Genomic DNA, 18,989 nt, shown 5'->3' with positions numbered 1-18,989 from the left:
TATATACATGTATATATTCATTCAGAAATTAATATTTAAAGCTTGTTGTTGATGGACAATATCTCCCACTTCTTTCCCTACTCCCTCCTATGTAAGGAACCTAAATTCGTCAACTAATCTTATAAATTTAGATCCAGAAAGAATCTTAGCAACCAGTTCTTTCATTTTACTGATGAGGAAACAGACTTAGGTTAAATGATTTGCCTAGGGTCACACAGTTAGCAAACATATCAGGCAGAAGTTGAATTCTGACCGTGATTTTAAGTGCAGGGTTCTATTTGCTAGTACCACCTGGCTAATTTAACAGAACCAATGGCTTCAACAGCATTGTCTCCCACAATTCAAGGCAAGAAAAATAGTTCCAAAAAAAAGGAAAATGAAACACCTTTATTTTTGATAACTAATTATCTATTTATTTAAGCTAATTTTTGATAGAAACTTCTTACCCATATAGAGAATTCCATCTGAACTTCGGCATGGGGATGCCTGCACCAATTCTGGGATGGTAAAGGGAAGTTTCTAGAAAGATGAAGACATATATAAAGAAAAACAAGTTAACTTTAAAAGCTTGAGAAATTTTCACAATCTTAATAGGCAGTCTGTTTCAGTTATGCAATTTTGCTAAAAAGAGAAAAGTTTTGTTGACTACTTCCTCAACTCAAATTTGAGATCCTGAAATGAAAAATGGTTAGCAGCTGGAGGCAAAAGGAAGTGAGATGGGGAGGGGGGGCCACCTCCATTCTCACTTCTGCTACATACATAAAGCAGTCACCAGGTGGCCTGTCCCCTGTAAGAACCAGCTTCCTTTACCTAGGCAAGGGTTCTTTTTATTTTAAAATTGTTATTTTCAGTTCCAAATTCTTTCCCCCATCTTACTGCTGTTTGCCTCCAAGTTTTTGGTTTAAAAAAAAAAAAAAAGAAAGAAACAACTAATGATGGGAATCAAGAAAAGAAGCTTGTAAAAAGTCGAAAGTTTCAAAACTATGTTTCAACATAAAACTGCTTTTTCTCCATTAAGTCCACAGCTAACATCTGCAAACTCCTTTGCAAGCACCTGTTTCTTTTTTATTTTTGGAATCCCCAGTATTCTTGAAACACAAACAAAAAAGGCTCTTTCTGTCAAGGATTGAAAAATTCCCCTTAGTTCCAGATTTCAATGGATATTTTCACCACTGAAAGAGCTTTTTCTTTTAAAGTTTTATTGATATTCTTTCCTTCCTTAAAACAAACATATTCATTTCCCACAGACTAACCTCCCCCTGCCTCACACTAAATCCTAATGGAGTAACCCATTCTGATACATGTGTTCAGACTTTTTTCAGTTATGTCTGACTTTTCATGACTCCACTTGGGATTTTCTTGGCAAAGATACTGGAGTGGTTTGTCATTTCCTTCTCCGGCTCATTTTACAGTGAAAAAACTGAGGCAACCAGGGTTAAGTGACTTGTCCAGGGTGTCACAGGTAGTAAATATCTGAGACCAGACTGCCTTACTATGATAAATAAGTATAGTCAAATGAAGCAAATCAGTCCATAAGTCAGGTGTGAAAATGCATGGCTTGATGCTCTTGCTGTAGTCTAATACTTCTATACAGACAGGCAGGATAATTTTTTTTGTTTACAGACTGGTTTTTAAATTTTATTTTGTAAAATTGTGAACTTAATCTTCAATAAACGCAAACAGTCCAAGTAAAAGAATAGGAAAGAGGTTTTTATAAGAAACTGTAAACTTCCATTAATTGTTTTTTTTTAAAAGAAATAGATATTATTTAAGAAGGTAATAAAATTTATATATCCCTTTTCTGAACTTCTTTTCCTCAGCATATTAAAAAACATTTTATTGATGATCATTTTGCCATGTCATATCACTGACCACTAATCTACCTTCCCTCCATGCCCAAGTAGTTCTTTTTTGCAGCAAATATATATAGTTATACAAGAATTTATTTTTTTTTAACTTGTTCAATTTATTTTTCTGAGATTAGATTATTTAAATTCTCTGTGGCTTATTCCATTTAACCTGAATATGTTTTTGTAATTATTATGTATTTCTTTTAAGTGTCAGTTCTGTCTCATATAATGAAGCAAAACAGTTTCTAACATTTTATTTGTTGGGATTTCATTCTTGTTGTTGGAAATTTTATTTTTTTTCTCCTTTTAAAAAAATAAAATTAAGCCAATGACAAAGACTAGTGTTTGAAAAACCTAAAGCCTTCAGCTTCTGGGATAAGAACTCAAGATTTGAAAAAACCTGGGAAACATTGGAAAATAGTGTGGCAGAAAGTAGGCTTGACCAATATCTAACCCTATACCAAGATAAGATCAAAATGGGTTCTTCATTTAGATATGAAAGGCAATACTATAAGCAAATTAGGAGAACAGGGTTTAGTCTACCTCTCAGATCTGTGGAAAAGGAAGGAATTATGGCCAAAAAACTAGAGAATATTATGAAATGCAAAATGGATAATACTGATTACATTAAATTAAAAGGATTTTGCACAAAGAAAAGCAATGAAGATAAGATTAGAAGGGAAGCAGAAAGCTTGGGGAAATTTTTTACATTCAATATTTCTGATAAAGGCTTATTCTGAAATATAGAGAGAATTTCTACCTATAGAAACACATTTTATTTACATTAGATCTTTACAACTAAAGATCTTTAAATCTTTTTTTCTGGATGCAGATTGCATTTTCTGTCCAAAGTCTACTAGGCTTGCTTAGGCTCACTGAATCACTAAGAAGAACCAAGCCTTTCATGGTTGATCATTGCATATTCTTGCAATTATTGTGTATAATGTATTCCTGATTCTGCTTGTTTCATTCAGGAACAGTTCATGTAAATCTTTCCAGGCCTTTCTATAATCATTTTTTTCATCATTTTTTATAGCACAATAATATTCAATTACCTTCATGTGCCACAGCTTGTTCAGCCATTGATGAGCATCCACTTCTTTTCCAATTCTTTACTATCACTAAAAGAGCTACTACAAACATTTTTGCACATGTGAGTCCTTTTCCCTCCTTTATGCCTTTCTTTGAGATACAGACCTAGTAATGGTGCTGCTGGGTCAAAGTCTTTAGGATATTATTTAAATTTTCATTTTGTATTGCATTTGGTTAGCAATGAATATGGTCATTATTTCAGCTTTTCTCTATTTCTTTATGCCCTAGAACATGGTTAATTTTTATGATGGTACCAATCAAATTGACAAAATATGTAGACTCTATATTTCCTACTCAGTAGTCACCAGAGGTCTATCACATCTAATTTTTCTAAAAATCTACTCAGATCTTCAACTTTTTTTTTCCCTAGGTTTCTTATAATTATGTTTTTGCTATGCATTGCTACCTGTGGTGCAATTATTTTTGCCTGCATACACATACACACAGACACACACACACAAATTGATCTCATTACATTATTTAGGATGCTTTTAAATGCAATGGAACTTCCTTATTTATCTCTCTTTAGTCATGTGTATCTTTGCCATAGACTTTTCTTACATTGTGATTGATACCCTTGCTACTTTAAATTTATCTAAGGTATAAACAATTATACTCTAGTCCCTCACTTTAACTCTATGTGAATCTTCATGTTTCATATATTTTTGAATCTTTCTTAAACCTTGGTTGGTTGTTGTCCTTTGTTCTTGAAGAGGACCAAAATGACATCACTATGTGAAAGTCAAGTGATTGACTGACTGACTGGACCAATGTGAACTCAGAATGCTCTGCCACAGGTCAGCCACTCTCTAATTTTGTGCATCTCACATTTCTTCTAAGCTTCTTCTGTTTTGCTCACCTTTTCTGATGAGGGCACGCCATGCTGGATGGTTCACTGCAATCAATTCTAAAGTTCTTAAGAGACGTTGAGGGTATTCTTGTATTGCTTTTTCTGACCACAGAGCACTTGTCCCGTCTCATTTCTCCATAAAGCAGTCTTTTTGGCAAGTGTACATTTGGCATTTGAACAATGTGACCAGCCCAACAGAGTTGTGCTCCCCGCAGCAGAGATGGAATACTTGGCAGTTTAGTGTGAAAAAGGACCTCATTGTCTAGTATCTTATCCTACCAGGTGATCTTCAGAATCTTTCTAAGATAATTGTGTATTTCCTGCTATCATATATTACTATGATATTATCTACCTTTATTCTCACCCTATTAATTTTACAAAAGATAGGAAGGTGACAAAAGTGAATTCATCATTAATAATTAAAAATTAGAATATTCTTATCCTATTCCCTTGCCCTTACTCTTTTCATGCAGTCTGGACTTAAACTGCTATGTCTTTAAGACTGCTATGTTAAAAGTCTTCTAACTTCTGTCTTTATAATCACATCTTTATAATCTGTCCACCATAATTAAAATGCTTTGCTTCCCTGGTCTATTTCTCTATTGATTTTAATGTATTTCTACAATAATTATATATGTATGTCTATGTATTATGTGTATGTATTCATACTTCATATTTCTTTCAGATAATTGTAAAGTTCATGAGACACCACCTTTCCCCAACTCTACTATGTGCAAAACACTGTACTAAGCACAGGGGACATAAAGGCAATATCCTTCATATCCTTCCCACTCTCACACCCACTGATGAACATTGCTATTCTAAGTCCTGATGAAATATTTTAATTTTCAAAAGCAATAATTTTTGCAGATAAAATTTCTGCAGACTACAAATGTGGGAAGTGAGCAAATCCACGGGGCATGTCATGAGCAAATGAAGAAAAGTGTGGCAGATCCTTGATGCCTTCATCATTTTCTGTCACTAGCATCCTGCCAACTATAAAGCCACATGGAGATATCTAGCCATCTGAAAGTCTGGAGTTTCCAGGTGTGAAATCAAGGACACTTACCGTCAGACCTTCATTGTTTTTACCGCCAAGTGTATACAAGCTCCCATCATTGGGGTCTGGAAGGAATGCAGGCCTGGGAGGAGTGGGAGCAAAAAAATAAAATCACTGACAGCTGTGTACATACATACTGATAGTCATTCAAAGGTACGGTCATATGCATGGTAGTGAATACTAAAATCAAGGAACTCACAGAAAGCTAACAACTATGTACAATCAAAATATATATATGAAAAACTGAAGATAATCAGAGGCAATATCGGAGTATGAAGAGGGAAGCAGTAAGGTAGTATAAATATGACTATATCTGTTTTAAAGAAGGAAACAATGTCTTTCCATTAGATTTATTTAAAACTGATATTGAAATCTGTCTTGACTGTGTGACTATATTTTCTTGAAACTTAATATTACTTTTATGAATTTGGATGCTAAGGCATTTAGGACATATACATTTATTATAATCTTGCTTTTGTCTATGGTTCCTTTCAGCATAATATAGTTTCCCTGTTTTTCCCTTTCCGGTTTTTGAATATTTGTTTTTGCTTTGTTTGATAGCATCATGGCCACTCCTGTGTTTTTGGATTTATTTGATGCATAAATTTTCCCCATCCTCTTGGTTTTATTTTATGCATGTCTTTTTTTAAAAATGTCTTTCTTGTGGGCAGCAGATTGTAGGGTTTTGATTTTTTTTTTTTTATCCAATCTCCTTCTCTTTTTGTTTTATTATACTATTTAATTGGTTCACATTTAGAATTATAAGAATTAGGTTTATATTTCTTTTAAGGTTATGGTTTTTCCAAAATACACAGTATTCTATTCCTTTAGAAAAAAATGATAAGGTACTTCAACATGTTTAACACGTATTGGCCAACCTGCCATCTGAGGGAGGGGGTGGGGGAAGAAGGGGAAAAATTGGAACAAAAGGTTTTGTAATTGTCAATGCTGAAAAATTATCCATACATATATCTTGTAAATAAAAAGCTATAATAAAAAAAAAAGAAAAAAATGATAAGGAAACAAGTTCATACTGGTTAAGTAACCTGGCCAGTCACACAGCTTGTTAGTTTGGGAGCTAGGATTTGAACTCAAAGACTGCTGAACCTAGCACCTCTGACAAAAAGCACAGCGCTTTCCCACCATTCAGTCAATAAATATTTATTAAATACCTATCATGTACAGGCACTGTGCTAAGTGCTGGGAATATAAAGAAGGTCCCAGTAATTGTAACAGGTGGGAGGCTGAGCTAGTTGGACCTTGTAGACCCCTGCAAACCCTAAGATTCTATGAATAAGGACAAGGAAAAAAACATTTTAAAAATTTCCAACTTGCCTTTCATATCCAACTTCCACATTATTTTTAAAAATCCAGTTATCCTAGGAACAATACATAAACTCAGCAGATCACATCAGTCTTTTTTTTCTGAGTGTTTTTCTTTTTTTTTTTTTTTTTTAAACTAATAGCAAGATCCTGAACGTGTAATGTTCAGACACTGAAACAGAAAGGAAAATGCGTGTCTGAGAAACACAAAACAGATGGAAAAGGATTGCCAAAGCAGCCATCTAGGGAATTCCCATGAGCTAATCAACAATTCTAAATAGCTTGTGGATCATATGGAAGTCATACAGACAATCCCCTTGCGGTGATTTTTTTTTCTTTCAGTTTTCAAGTTCTCTTTTTACCTGAAGTGATGATCTGCATCTAACTTGCAAAGATTTTATAGCTCATATAGGGATGAGGCAGGATGTCACACTAAATAGAGAGCTAATCTTGAATTTATTTGGGTTCAAGTCCTGACTATAATACATATCGGTTGTGTAACTCTAGGCGAATCATTATAGGCTGATTTTGAACTCAGATCTTTCTTAATTCCAAGCCCAGCCCACTAACCACTATACCACCTATTTATCTCATTCAATCTTTGACTGTTTTAGGCTTCAATGTAATAATTATAAGTTGCAGAAGAAATACCAGAAGGAATTTCCTCATCCAATAGTTTTCATTACAGAAGAAATCCCTAGTCCAGTCTTTATCTCTAACCCTATGTACTTGGAAAAGGTCATTTTCATCTCATATCACAGTGACATTCCCAATGCTGGCTGGGGAATGAGTCTTTGTTGGCCTGGGAGTTTCTCAATTCAAACTGTTTCCCTTTGTTAGTAGAAGGGGAGGAATATAAAAAGTGGGGGTAGGAGGCAACAAATTCAGACAAACCACACACAAAAAAAGCTGAAGTGAATCAGAAAACTTACTCTTCAACGTGGGTGGGAACCTGCAGGACTGGATCTGTACAAAAAAAAATAGGAAGTCATTAGGAGAGAGTGAGCGAAGTACATCAGGATTCCTCAAAGGAGAATTAAGCAGCTCATATTCCTATGCTGCTTTACATTTTATAAAATGCCTTTCTCACAGCCATCTGTGACTACATTCCCTAAATCTCATACCCCTAAGTAAAGAGGAAGAAAGAAAGATTTAAAGATGTGCCCGAGCTAAGCATCAAAGCTGGGATTCAAACTTAGTCCGGTATGCTTTCTACTAAACCACACTGCTAAACCAAACATCAATAGCTACTACTGCTTCTAGCTGAATGACCTGAAGGATCAAATAAGATCACAGATATACATATCAACAAAATGGAAGGTCAAAATTAAGAGTTAGGATGGATCCAAATGTCAGAAGCACTGTGCTAAGATCAAATAACTCATTACCAGTGAAAGTGAGATACAATTTGGGGATGGAGATATTTACAAAAAACCCAAAAGTGGCCACCAGACCCTAAAGTGGACACAATCATTAATGGATAAAGGTTATGCCTCAGTACATTTAAGCAAAAGGCAGATGATAGGCTTTCAAAAACTAAATTCTAGTGATTTGTGACACATTTTTAGGGGAAATTAGAGAAATGCATGTTAAAACAATTCTGAAGTTTGACCTCACACCCATGAGACTGGCAAAGATGATGAAAAGGAAAATGACAAATGCCTCCATTGGAGACTCCCCCAGCTTAATAAATGCTTTGCCTGGTGCTCTACACCCTGTGCCACTAATGCCCACAGCAAGTGCTTAATAAATGCTTTGGCTGGTGCTCTATCCCCTGTGTGTCACTACCTGTCCACAGCAAGCACTTAATAAATGCTTTGGCTGGTGCTCTATCCTCTGTGCCACATGTGCCCACAGCTTAATGTTTTTTCTGGCTGTGGGAAAACAGGTATATTAATGCAAAGTTAGTGGAACTAAGAAGTAATCTAGCCATTCTGGAAAACAATTTGGATTGATGCCCAGAAAGCTATTAAACTGTACATACCCTCTGACCCAGTGTATAGGAAGTAGGATACAAAGAAAGAGGAAAAGAGACTCATATGTAAAGCAGTTTTCTCTGCAGTGGCAAAAAAATTGGAAAATTGTGGGAAGGGGCACCTACCAAATAGTATATGAATGTGATAGAATATTATTGTGCTATAAAAAATGATAAAGGCGATAGTTTCCAAGAATGGAATAATACAGAGTGAAGTAAGCACAATCAGGAGAACATTTTATATAATAACAATATTGTGGGTTTTTTTTTTATTTTATAAAGACAACTTTAAAAGACTTAAGAATTCTGATTAGCACAATGATCAATCATAACTCCAGAGAACTTATGATGAGACAAGCTACCCACCTCCAAATGGAGAGATAACAGACTCAGAGCATACAATGAGACATAGATAGATAGATTGGTAGAAATAAAGATATAGATAGAAATAAAGATATAGATAGATACACACACATATATACAGACATATATATTATATATGTGGGATATGGCCAACATATTTCCCTGAACTATGCATGTTTATAATAGTAGTTTTGTTCTACTTACTTTATTAACTAGGGAGAAGTGGGAGGTGAAAGGTAGAAAAAGTAGATTTTTATTGATTAAAAAATTTTTAATTTTAAAAATTATGATTATTAGGAGAGTAGAGGCTGAACAATGGTACCCAGATGATGTAGTGGACAAAGCTCTGAGCCTGGAATCAGGAGGACCCGAGTTCAATTGCAGCCTCTGACACTTCCTAATTGTGTGACTTTGGGCAAGTTATCCTGTAAGCCTCAGTTTCCTCATCTGTAAAATGAACTGAAGAATGAAATGGCAAACCACCCTAGTGTCTTTACCAAGAAAACCTCAAATGGGGTCATTGAAGAGTCAGATATGACTAAAATAATTGACTAACAACAGGGACTGACCATATGATTTCTTTGGTATAGGGAACTTCCAGGTGAGAAAACTTCCTCTACCAATTTAGGCTGGACACCTTCTCTATAATTTAGTCTTAGAAAGTTGCTTAACATGTTTAATCCATATTGGATAACTTGCTCTTGAGGAGAAGGGAGAGAGAGAAAAATTTGGAACAAGATTTTGCAAAGGTGAATGTTGAAAACTATCTTTGCATATATTTTGAAAAATAAAAGCTATTATTATTAAAGAAAAATGTGGAGGCATATAAAGCATTGCACTTGTTTGACATATATTGGATTGCTTGCTGTCTGGGGGAAGGAAGGAGAGGGAGAAAAATTTGGAACACAAGATTTGGCAAAGGTGAATGTTGAAAACTATCTTTGCATGTGTTTTAAAAATAAAAAAGCTATCATTTAAAAAAAAATAATAGTTGCCTAGTGGTTAAATGATTTGCCCAGAGTGACACAGCCAGTATGTATCAGAGGCAGGATAGGAAGGTAAGTTTCCCTACCTTCAAGGTCATGTCTCTGTCTTAAACACTGTACGTCCTTCCTCTCTCATTTATAAATATTAAAACCCAGAAATTCTCAAATGAGAAGGCAGAAACCTGTAATTGAAGAATCAGGATATGGATTTCTCCTTACCTGAATCCTTCTGAAAACTGCTTATCAGTGCAAGGGCATTATCAAAAAAGGGCTTGGTCATCACTCCTTTGGGTAGAGTCTAGGACAGATCCATACTATTTATAATCTCTAAAGTCCTTTCTAGCTCTCACTTCTCAGCTACCAACTCCCAACCATGCTCTTCTCATTATCCTCATCCTTCAACTCCTCTCCAAAAGAAATCTGGATTCCTCCAGAAGGAAGGCCCCTCCAATGGAGGCTCCCCCCGGCTTAATAAATGCTTTGCCTGGTGCTCTACACCCTGTGCCACTAATGCCCACAGCAAGTGCTTAATAAATGCTTTGGCTGGTGCTCTACACTCTGTGCCACTAATGCCCACAGCAAGTGCTTAATAAATGCTTTGCCTGGTGCTCTACACTCTGTGCCACTAATGCCCACAGCAAGTGCTTAATAAATGCTTTGGCTGGTGCTCTACACTCTGTGCCACTAATGCCCACAGCAAGTGCTTAATAAATGCTTTGGCTGGTGCTCTACACTCTGTGCCACTAATGCCCACAGCAAGTGCTTAATAAATGCTTTGGCTGGTGCCACATGTGCCCACAGCTTAATCAGTGTTTTTTCTGGCTAACTACCTAAAAGCCTATGGCTTCATCAATGTGTGTTGGAGGGGCGGGGGCAGCCGAAAACCCATGGTGGTCGCTTTCACCCAGGATTCTTCTCCTTCAGTGAAATCTCTATCCCGTCTTCTGGTACTGACTTTGCTTTCAGAAGCCCAGCTCCCAAGGCACACAATCGTCACAACAACAGATGCCCACCACACCATCTGTACTTCCAACCAGGCCTCAGGCAGCAAAACAAACAATTCACTAAATGATGAAAGGCATGTTAAGAAAGAAAGAAAAAAAAAAAAAAAAAAAAAAACCACCAGGCAATTATTAGCTCTCAGTCTAAGTAATCTGTTTATCTTTTCCATCAATAACCTCTTGTACACTCAGCAAGACTGACTGATGCAAGAGGAAGAAAACCCAGGCATACGCAGTCACCCTACTGAAGCTGGCCAGAGGGAAACAGCAGCTTTCAAGGCAGCCCCGAAAACCACAAGATCATAAAACTAATTGGCTTCTCTTTCAAAGGACACATGGTATTCAAAAGGGCATCTAAATGCATCACCAATTAACAGACGGAGTGGACACAAAGAAATTCAGAATGTCTAGAAGCTCACCCTGAGAGACAAGGAAATTCTGGATGAATGACCACGTCTGCTCTGCCAGGAGACTTGTGCTTATAGGGAAAGCTTCCCCCTTCTCTAGATATTATATACTGAGTATCCAAGGTAGAGGCCCAAGATCTAAAACTATGTACTGCAGAAAGCCCTAATTGAGATATGACATGATAGTAATAATAACAACCACTACCACAAGAATGCATTTCCATAGCACTTTAAGATTTTCAAAATATTTCACATATATTATCTCATTTAAACCTCAAAACAGCCCTGTGCAGAGGATAGTATGATCAATTAAAGAATTAAGAGCTGGATGCACCTCAGTTTATCTAGTACAGTGGCTCATTTAGATAAAGAAGTTGAAAGTCAGAGGGGTTAAATATTTTGCCCCAAATTGCATAGAAATGAAGAGCATAATTAAAGTCAAAAGTCCTTGAATTGCACATTTTGCAGTCTTCATGATATCATTTTTGAAAACTGCTGGAACGAAGGAAGGAAGGAAGGAAGGAAGGAAAGAAGGAAGGAAGGAAGGAAGGAAGGAAGGAAGGAAGGAAGGAAGGAAGGAAGGAAGGAAGGAAGGAAGGAAGGAAGGAAGGAAGGAAATTATTGGGTACCAAACTATGTGATTAAAAAAAAAAAAAAAAAAAAAAAAACAACAAAAAAAAAAAAACTTGAGTGAGTCTTTGTGGTAAAGGAAGCTTCCTAGGGGAAGATGGTAGAATATCTAAAAGCTGAGAGCCAGAATGTAATTGTTTTGGTTTGGGAAGCCAAAAAGACCACAATTGGAACCATAGTGAAGTTGACTGATATGTCCTTTCTAGGAGGAATGGCAATAATGGTTTCATTATCATTCCAGTGCTGGAAGGTAAGGAATGGGAAGGAGGGAAAGACATACTATGTATGATGGCAAAGAAGATGAAAAGATCTTATGATACCAAAGGACAAAGATAAAGTACTGAATGGCAAGAAAATGACCACATATTCATGCAGATCCCAGGCTAGGAGTTTCTAGGGTTAAATTTCTAATAAAGGATTAAGCTCCCCAGGACAGCAGAGTGGCAAATGTCCAGGACAGAATATACTGGAGGAACTAACCATTCTAGGGATCATTGCTCCAATGTTTAAAAGTCATGATTTTCTGGCTTAAGAACTAGTCTATCCAGTCACCTAAGAATCTCTTTAACATAAGAGATGGGTGATCCAAAGAAAAGAATAGTGAATTTAGAGTCACAGGACTTGGGCTGAAATCTTGGTTCTGTGCTATGACTCAGCCCCATTTTCCTGATCCAAACCATGCTTCTTATTTATCAAGTTCTTGGAGAGGTATCATTGCATAATAGAGCACTGAACTTAGAGGCAGGAAGACAGATTCAAGACCCATTTCACACACTTATGTACTGACCCTAGGCATGTTACTTACTCTTATAGGTAACAATTTCTTAATAAACAAAAAGAGGAAGTTTGACTCTATGGCCAACCAAAAGCCCCTTTCAGTTCTAAATGAATCATCCTTCCATCATCCATGCTGTTTTCCCTATCTTAGAGCAGCACCTCTGGACTGAACCACCAGAAAAACATATCCAGTCCTCCTTAGGAGGAATTATCCACTCAGCTTTGGAGTGCAAAGTTAACTAGCCCACTATATCTAGCCCCGGACAAGACAATTCTTTATATCCCTTTGAGCTGCCTACCTTTACCATCTTGACATGTTTCCTGTCATTCCATCTCTTCACTTTCCAACTCTTGCCTTTAGACTCAGTAATAAAACAAACCATCACATGTATATGTACATATATACACAGATGAATATATATGTGATAGTTAATCATATATATATGTATATGTATTATGTGCTTATATATGTAAATGTAAGGTTTTTAAATTTTTTTATTACTTGTAACTCTAGTGCCTGGCATATGCTAGTAAGTGCTAGGTGATTGTCTGGTTAATATGACCATTGTTGTTGAAAAGAGTGTGACAACCAACTACATAATGGATCCTCTCATTGTTTCTGGGACTCCTAAGACAATCCCTTCCTGACCATTAGTCTATATTTGTGCTGTCTCCTCCCATTAGAGATATAAGCTCCCTGAAGTCGGGTCAACAGTCTAACTTGTCGTTTAAAAAAATTAATTTCATTTCATTGTAAGTAATTCTTCCAAACCTTTTTATCCCTCCCTAAGCTTCCTATGGCTTGAGATTTATCAATGATAAATTAAATTATGGGATCTGATAAGAGAACCTTGCTTCATATTTTATTGAAAAAATTGAAGCTTCTTAAAGAGACCTCCATCTTCTCTCTTACCTCATCTCACACCATGCAAAGGCATTCTGCCACTATCTTCTCCACTCATTTCACATGAAGATACATGGTCTTTCTCCTTGCTAAGGCAAACCATTTTACAAGTGATCCCATTCTATTCTATCTTCTCCGACATCCCTACTCTCTCACCAATATACACTCTCCCTGTCTACAAGTTGCTTCTCTGCAACCTACAAATACACTCATTTCTCCATCATCCTCAAAAAAACCCTCACTTGATCTAACCATCCATGCTAATTATAATCCCATATCCCTTCTGTCCTTTGTGCCTAATTTTTTGAGAAGGCCACCTACAATAGTTGCCTTCATTTCTCTTGTCATTTTCTTCTTGACTCAGACGTGGGCCTTCCGACCAAATCATTCTACCAAAACTGCTCTCTCCAAAATTATCAATGACCTCTTAATTGAATGAATTGAATCTTGACTCTTCATTCATTCAATTGTAAAATGAGGAGGTTGGACTCTAATAGATTTATCTTTAAGGCCCTTTCTAGCTTTAAATCCTATGATCTTCTAACCTCTCCATCTATAAATAAAGAGCTAGTGATGAAACAGGTCAATGAAGATGAGGAATTTTAGAGACACTTGGAAAAAATGTCTATCAACTAATTCAATTATTCACCTTAGAAATAATAGAATAATTTGACAACATGCATTGCATACAGTAGGTACCTATATATATGTGTGTGCAGGTATGTACGTATTGTATATGTGTGCTGATAAATGTGCATGTATATGCATGCATATGTGTGTCATACACTGAGTATGTATGATTGTATATGTGTGTATATATCTTTATGCTTATTTGTGTCTAATGTAAGTCATCTCTATGGAAAGGGGGAAAGAGGAGGAAAAAAAATAAATTTACATGATAACAGTTCCATATATTGCATACAACTTGCAGAAAAGCAAGTTATACATGGCAGATCTGCATTTTTGTGGGCAATCATCTTTATTTATTGTACTGTGTTATGGAAATGCTTGTTTTGTTCCCTGAATTGAAAAAAAGATAATTTAAAAATAAAACATAGGGGGCAGCTAGGTGGCGCAGTGGATAGAGCACCAGCCTTGAATTCAGGAGGACCCGAGTTCAAATCTGGTTTCAGACACTTAACACTTCCTAGCTGTGTGACCCTGGGCAAGTCACTTAACCCCAGCCTCAGGAAAAATAAATAAATAACTAAAAATAAAACATAAATGAACCGATTGCAGAATTCAGAATCAGGAGAACAATATGCACTATAACCACAAAACATAAAAGTGAACAATACTAAAAACACCACAATTCAGAAAAATGCCATAACCCTCATGATTCCAGAATACTGATGATGATGAAATATACTTCTGTCTTCGTGGCTGAGATGTGTCGATGGCAGGCATGTATGGAATGTCATATTTTCCATCAAAACTGACCTTTGGTTTGTTTTACTTACGTGTTTTTCATTGTGACAAGGGTGGGTTTTATGATGAGGGAGGATTACTCAGAAATGATAGCGATGTTTTTGGTTTTTTGTGGGGGTGAAGGGTAAGGAAACATAAATAAGATTTTTTTTTTTTAAGCATTGGCCTTGAAGAACTAGCCTTGGAATTGAAAGATGTAAGTTTAAATCCTAACTTTAATCATACCTGATCCAGAGATGGTAGCTTTACCTCTGAACCTAAATTTTCACATCTGTAAATTGGGAATAATAGCAAATGCTATTGGCCTCCAGGATTATTATGAGTACAGTACATAAAGAACTATTATAACGGGGCAGCTAGGTGATGCGGTGGATAGAGCACCAGCCCTGAATTCAGGAGGACCCGAGTTCAAATCTGGTCTCAAACACTTAACACTTCCTAGCTGTGTGACCCTGGGCAAGTCACTTAACCCCAGCCTCAAAAAAAAAAAAAAAAAAAAAAAAAAGAACTATTACAACATGAGATATTAATAATAGCATAGTTAAGTCCTTCTCCAATGCCTCATTGTGGGGGACAGGTAACCCTAAGACCTCAAAAGCTAAGTGAAAGAAACACAAGGCATAAAGACTTTCCATTAGATAGATGTGTCATCTGAGGATCAACTGAGGCAACTTCCTAGAGGGAGTTATTAGCAGGAAGGCTAGGTCATTCACAATGAAAGCCTACCAAATTATAAAAGGAATTACAATCTGCATTGATTGTGGGAGGACTCATCTTTGAATTACTTAAGTCAATTTTATTATTGTGCAAGTAAAGAATAGGTTCAAGGTTCCATTCATCCATGTTCAGCAGTTCTTTGATAAATAATAATTCATATTCCTAATAGCACTTTAAGATTTACAAAGCACTTCTCCGGCAAGATATAATAGCAATACTTTAACTGTTTTTATCCACACAATAAAAAGCAAGGCACTGCATTTTTCAAAAGTTTGAGGCACAAAAGAGAAGGGGAATAAGCATTTTTATATAACGCTAACTATGTGCCAGATAGAATTAAGTGTTTTATAAATATTGTCGCATTTGATCCTTCCAACAACCCTGAGAGGTATTAATACTAATAGCTAACATTTATAGAATGTTTATTATATGACAGGTATTGAACTAAATATTTGATCCTCACAACAATCCTAGGGGGTAGGAGCTATTATCTTCATTTTCATTCATTTAGATGAGAAAACTGAGGCAAACAGAGCTTAAATGATTTGCCCAGGATCACAAAGCTAGCCAGTTCAGGGAAGTGAAGTGGTACAGTAGATGGTAGAATCTGAAAGACCTGTATGCAAATCTGGCCTGCAATACTTACTAGCTTTGTGACCCTGGCCAAGTTACCTTAATTGCCTCAGTTTCCTCATCTGTAAAATTAGATGGAGAAGGAAATGGCAAACCACTTCAGTTTCTTTGCCAAGGAAACCCTAAAAGGGGCCATAAGGACTTGAATGTGCTTGGGAAAATGACTAAAACTAAAAAAAGGCACATTTGAACTCAGGTGTTCCCAACTCTAAGCTCCATGCTCTACCCACTATCTCAAAGGAACCTAAGGTAAAACACACTCCAGTGTGAATCCTTTTGCCTTCCATTACTATTAGCATCATCTGCCTTCTTAAAGACAGGCTTATCATAAGAGAAAGAAAGAACAATACTAACATGAAATGACCAATCTGTCCTAGAAAACGCTTGAACACACTTCCCTCTCCTTCCCAAGGAGTTGGGGGGCTATGGATATGGAATGTGCTAGGCTCAATGGAGGAAGGAAATGGGGGAGGAGAACGGGGAAAAATAGACAAAAATGACTTTCATAAAAACAAACAAATCAGTAATATTTTTAAAAAAGATTTGCATGGTTGGAAAAGGATGATTTGTGATGATTTGTCAGCTAAAAATAGGAAAAGATCTATGGCGAAACGGACTAAAATTTCAATATACCAATGCTTGAGGCTTCTCCTTTTGAATTGGCTTTGAGCAGCTTCTGTTAACATAGGAACAATGAAAATGCCTTTGATTACAGAAGCTACAAGGACAGTGTGCTCATGGGGGTGGTCAAGGAACCTTATAAAATCACTGCCAGCCACAGATGATCATGAGCATTTCCAGGACACACTGTTCCTGAAACAGTAACTCAATGAGCACTTTATTTAAAAAAAAAAAAAAACAAAAAAAAAACTGGATCCATTTTTATTGCTTTCTCTTGTTTTGTAAAAAACATAACCACATAACAGAACACCCTCAAATAGGCAATAAAGGCACTGAGGGACCAACAAATGAATAAGCTTCATCTCAACGTGCGGCAACACAGTGCATTTCACAGAAAAAACATTTAACCTAGAATCAAAATACATGGACTGGTTTTATGTTTGTTTGTTTTCAATCTCAGCTCTGTCATTTGGAGAAAAGGCTTCTCTTAGTCTTAATTTCCTCGACTGTAAAATGGGTACACTGTCTGCCTCACAAGGTTTTTGTATCAATGAGATGACAAGATGATGTAGAATGCTTTGGGAATAAAATGCTAAATTAAAGCTAAAAAAAGTCATTATAAACAGCAAGGTTATTAAATTTTAAAGCAAGTGATTTTGTAATTATTATTATAAATCAGAAGATGAGTCTTTTCAACCCCAGACTTGGTTCTCTATGCACTGAGCCACCCTGTCCTTGACTATATCCCCTAGATTTTTATGTATGTAACTATGAATATAGTACTTCTTGGCCAGAACAAAAAATAGCCTGGAAAAACAGTTTTATCTTATCTTTTCCTGAACCATGGCTCCCTGTGACTTTCTAGTAAACTTCATCTCTCCCTGTCTCTTTCTCTTCCACTTCTTACTGCCCTTATACACAGTCTTTATCCATTAAAATATAAACTCATTGAAGTCAAGGACTATCTTGAATCTCTAACCTCAGTGCTTAGCACAATGACCAGAACATATTAACTGCTTATTAGATGCTCCATCCATCTATCTACATCTATCTAATCCATCCATCTATCCATGTCTATCTATCTAATCCATCTATCATCTATCTAACTATCCTGTCATCATTAAAGTATCATTAATATTAAATATGATTACATGTATTTATTTAGGGAGGTGTATAGTATAATGGAAAGAGTGCTAAACTTAAAAACATGTATTTAACTCTCACGTGTAACACCCATTAAATATATAACACTGGGAAGTCACCCGCCCAAGACTCAGTTTCTCTCCTCTGTAAAATGGTGATAATATTTACATTCCTACTCCTCAAGATATTTGTGAAGAAGGTGCTATACATAAATCTGTTATTAATATTGTACTGTATGGTAAAGACTTATAAACAGAGTAGGAGTTTAAAAAAGAGATCAGTAAAGACAAGAAGAATCAGGAAAGATTTTGTAAACAAGGTGAAGCTTGTGCAGAGTCTACAGAGATAAGATTTACTTAGAGGAGGGAAGAAGCAGCCCTACAAGGGACTTTAAGAATAATCTCTATCATTCCCTTTCCCAATGTCCCAATCCAGATCTGCTATCCCCCTCCACACACACTGTACCCTACAGAAATCCTGTTCTATAATTAACATACTGTCACTTTAGACCTCTTCCTTTTATGCTTCTTCTAATTCCAGGTTCTAAAAATTCATCCCAAGCACTCCTTTGTACCATGTCCCCTGAAACATTGGTCTCAGAAGGGGAGCTGGTCTACCCCTTGCCCCCATCTCAACTTTCAGATCTCCCTTACTGCTATCATTCAGCAGCTTCTCATCTATTGAGGCTCACTCCCCAATCATCTCAAGAGCTGCCTTGCCATCAGAATCTAGAAACCATGCTCCGGAGGGCTTAACCCTTGCAATTCTGGAAAGCCTGCTCTGAGTCCTACTCTCCTGATTGGGGAACACCTCACCTGGCCATATCTAATCTGACTCTAGTTATGCTTCATTTCTCCCTCGGCTGTCTTCTTGTCTTGTCACTACACACATATACTCCTTTGGCCCCTTCCCCCTTAAGTTTTCCAGCTTGGGAACAATAATCAAAATACAATTGCCATAGCTACTGAAAAGGATGCATCAATCTAGTCCCTTATTATCCTTATCACTCTCCAAAATAAGCCATACTGCTTTCCTATGTATTCCGCCCCCCCCCCCCCCATTAGAATATAAATTCTTGAGTTCAGGAATTGATTTTGTTGTTGTTGTTGTTGGAGATTTTATTTTATTCTTTTGCTTTATTTTTGGATTTTTATTCCCAGTATTTGGTACTTATTTCCATTGGTCAGCATATTTTAGGTGCTTAATAAATGTTCATTCATTAATTCCAA

The 18,989-nt window shown here is 36.4% G+C and overlaps 1 protein-coding gene across 1 annotated transcript in view; it reads right to left on the bottom strand.

Annotated features, from left to right (window-relative positions):
* Nucleotides 1-18,989, bottom strand: part of ERN1 (endoplasmic reticulum to nucleus signaling 1) — a 131,153-nt gene that overhangs the window by 51,423 nt on the left and 60,741 nt on the right. Inside the window, exons 3-5 of the mRNA XM_074260829.1 lie at nucleotides 7,108-7,141; nucleotides 4,862-4,934; nucleotides 447-519 (exon numbers count right to left, since the gene is read on the bottom strand). Coding sequence (XP_074116930.1) covers nucleotides 447-519; nucleotides 4,862-4,934; nucleotides 7,108-7,141 — 180 coding nt within the window. The remainder of the gene's footprint in view (nucleotides 1-446; nucleotides 520-4,861; nucleotides 4,935-7,107; nucleotides 7,142-18,989) is intronic.

The sequence above is a fragment of the Sminthopsis crassicaudata genome, chromosome 4 (assembly GCF_048593235.1).
Source record: "Sminthopsis crassicaudata isolate SCR6 chromosome 4, ASM4859323v1, whole genome shotgun sequence".
Classification (NCBI taxonomy): domain Eukaryota; kingdom Metazoa; phylum Chordata; class Mammalia; order Dasyuromorphia; family Dasyuridae; genus Sminthopsis; species Sminthopsis crassicaudata.
This window is presented reverse-complemented; position numbering and strand designations above follow the sequence as displayed.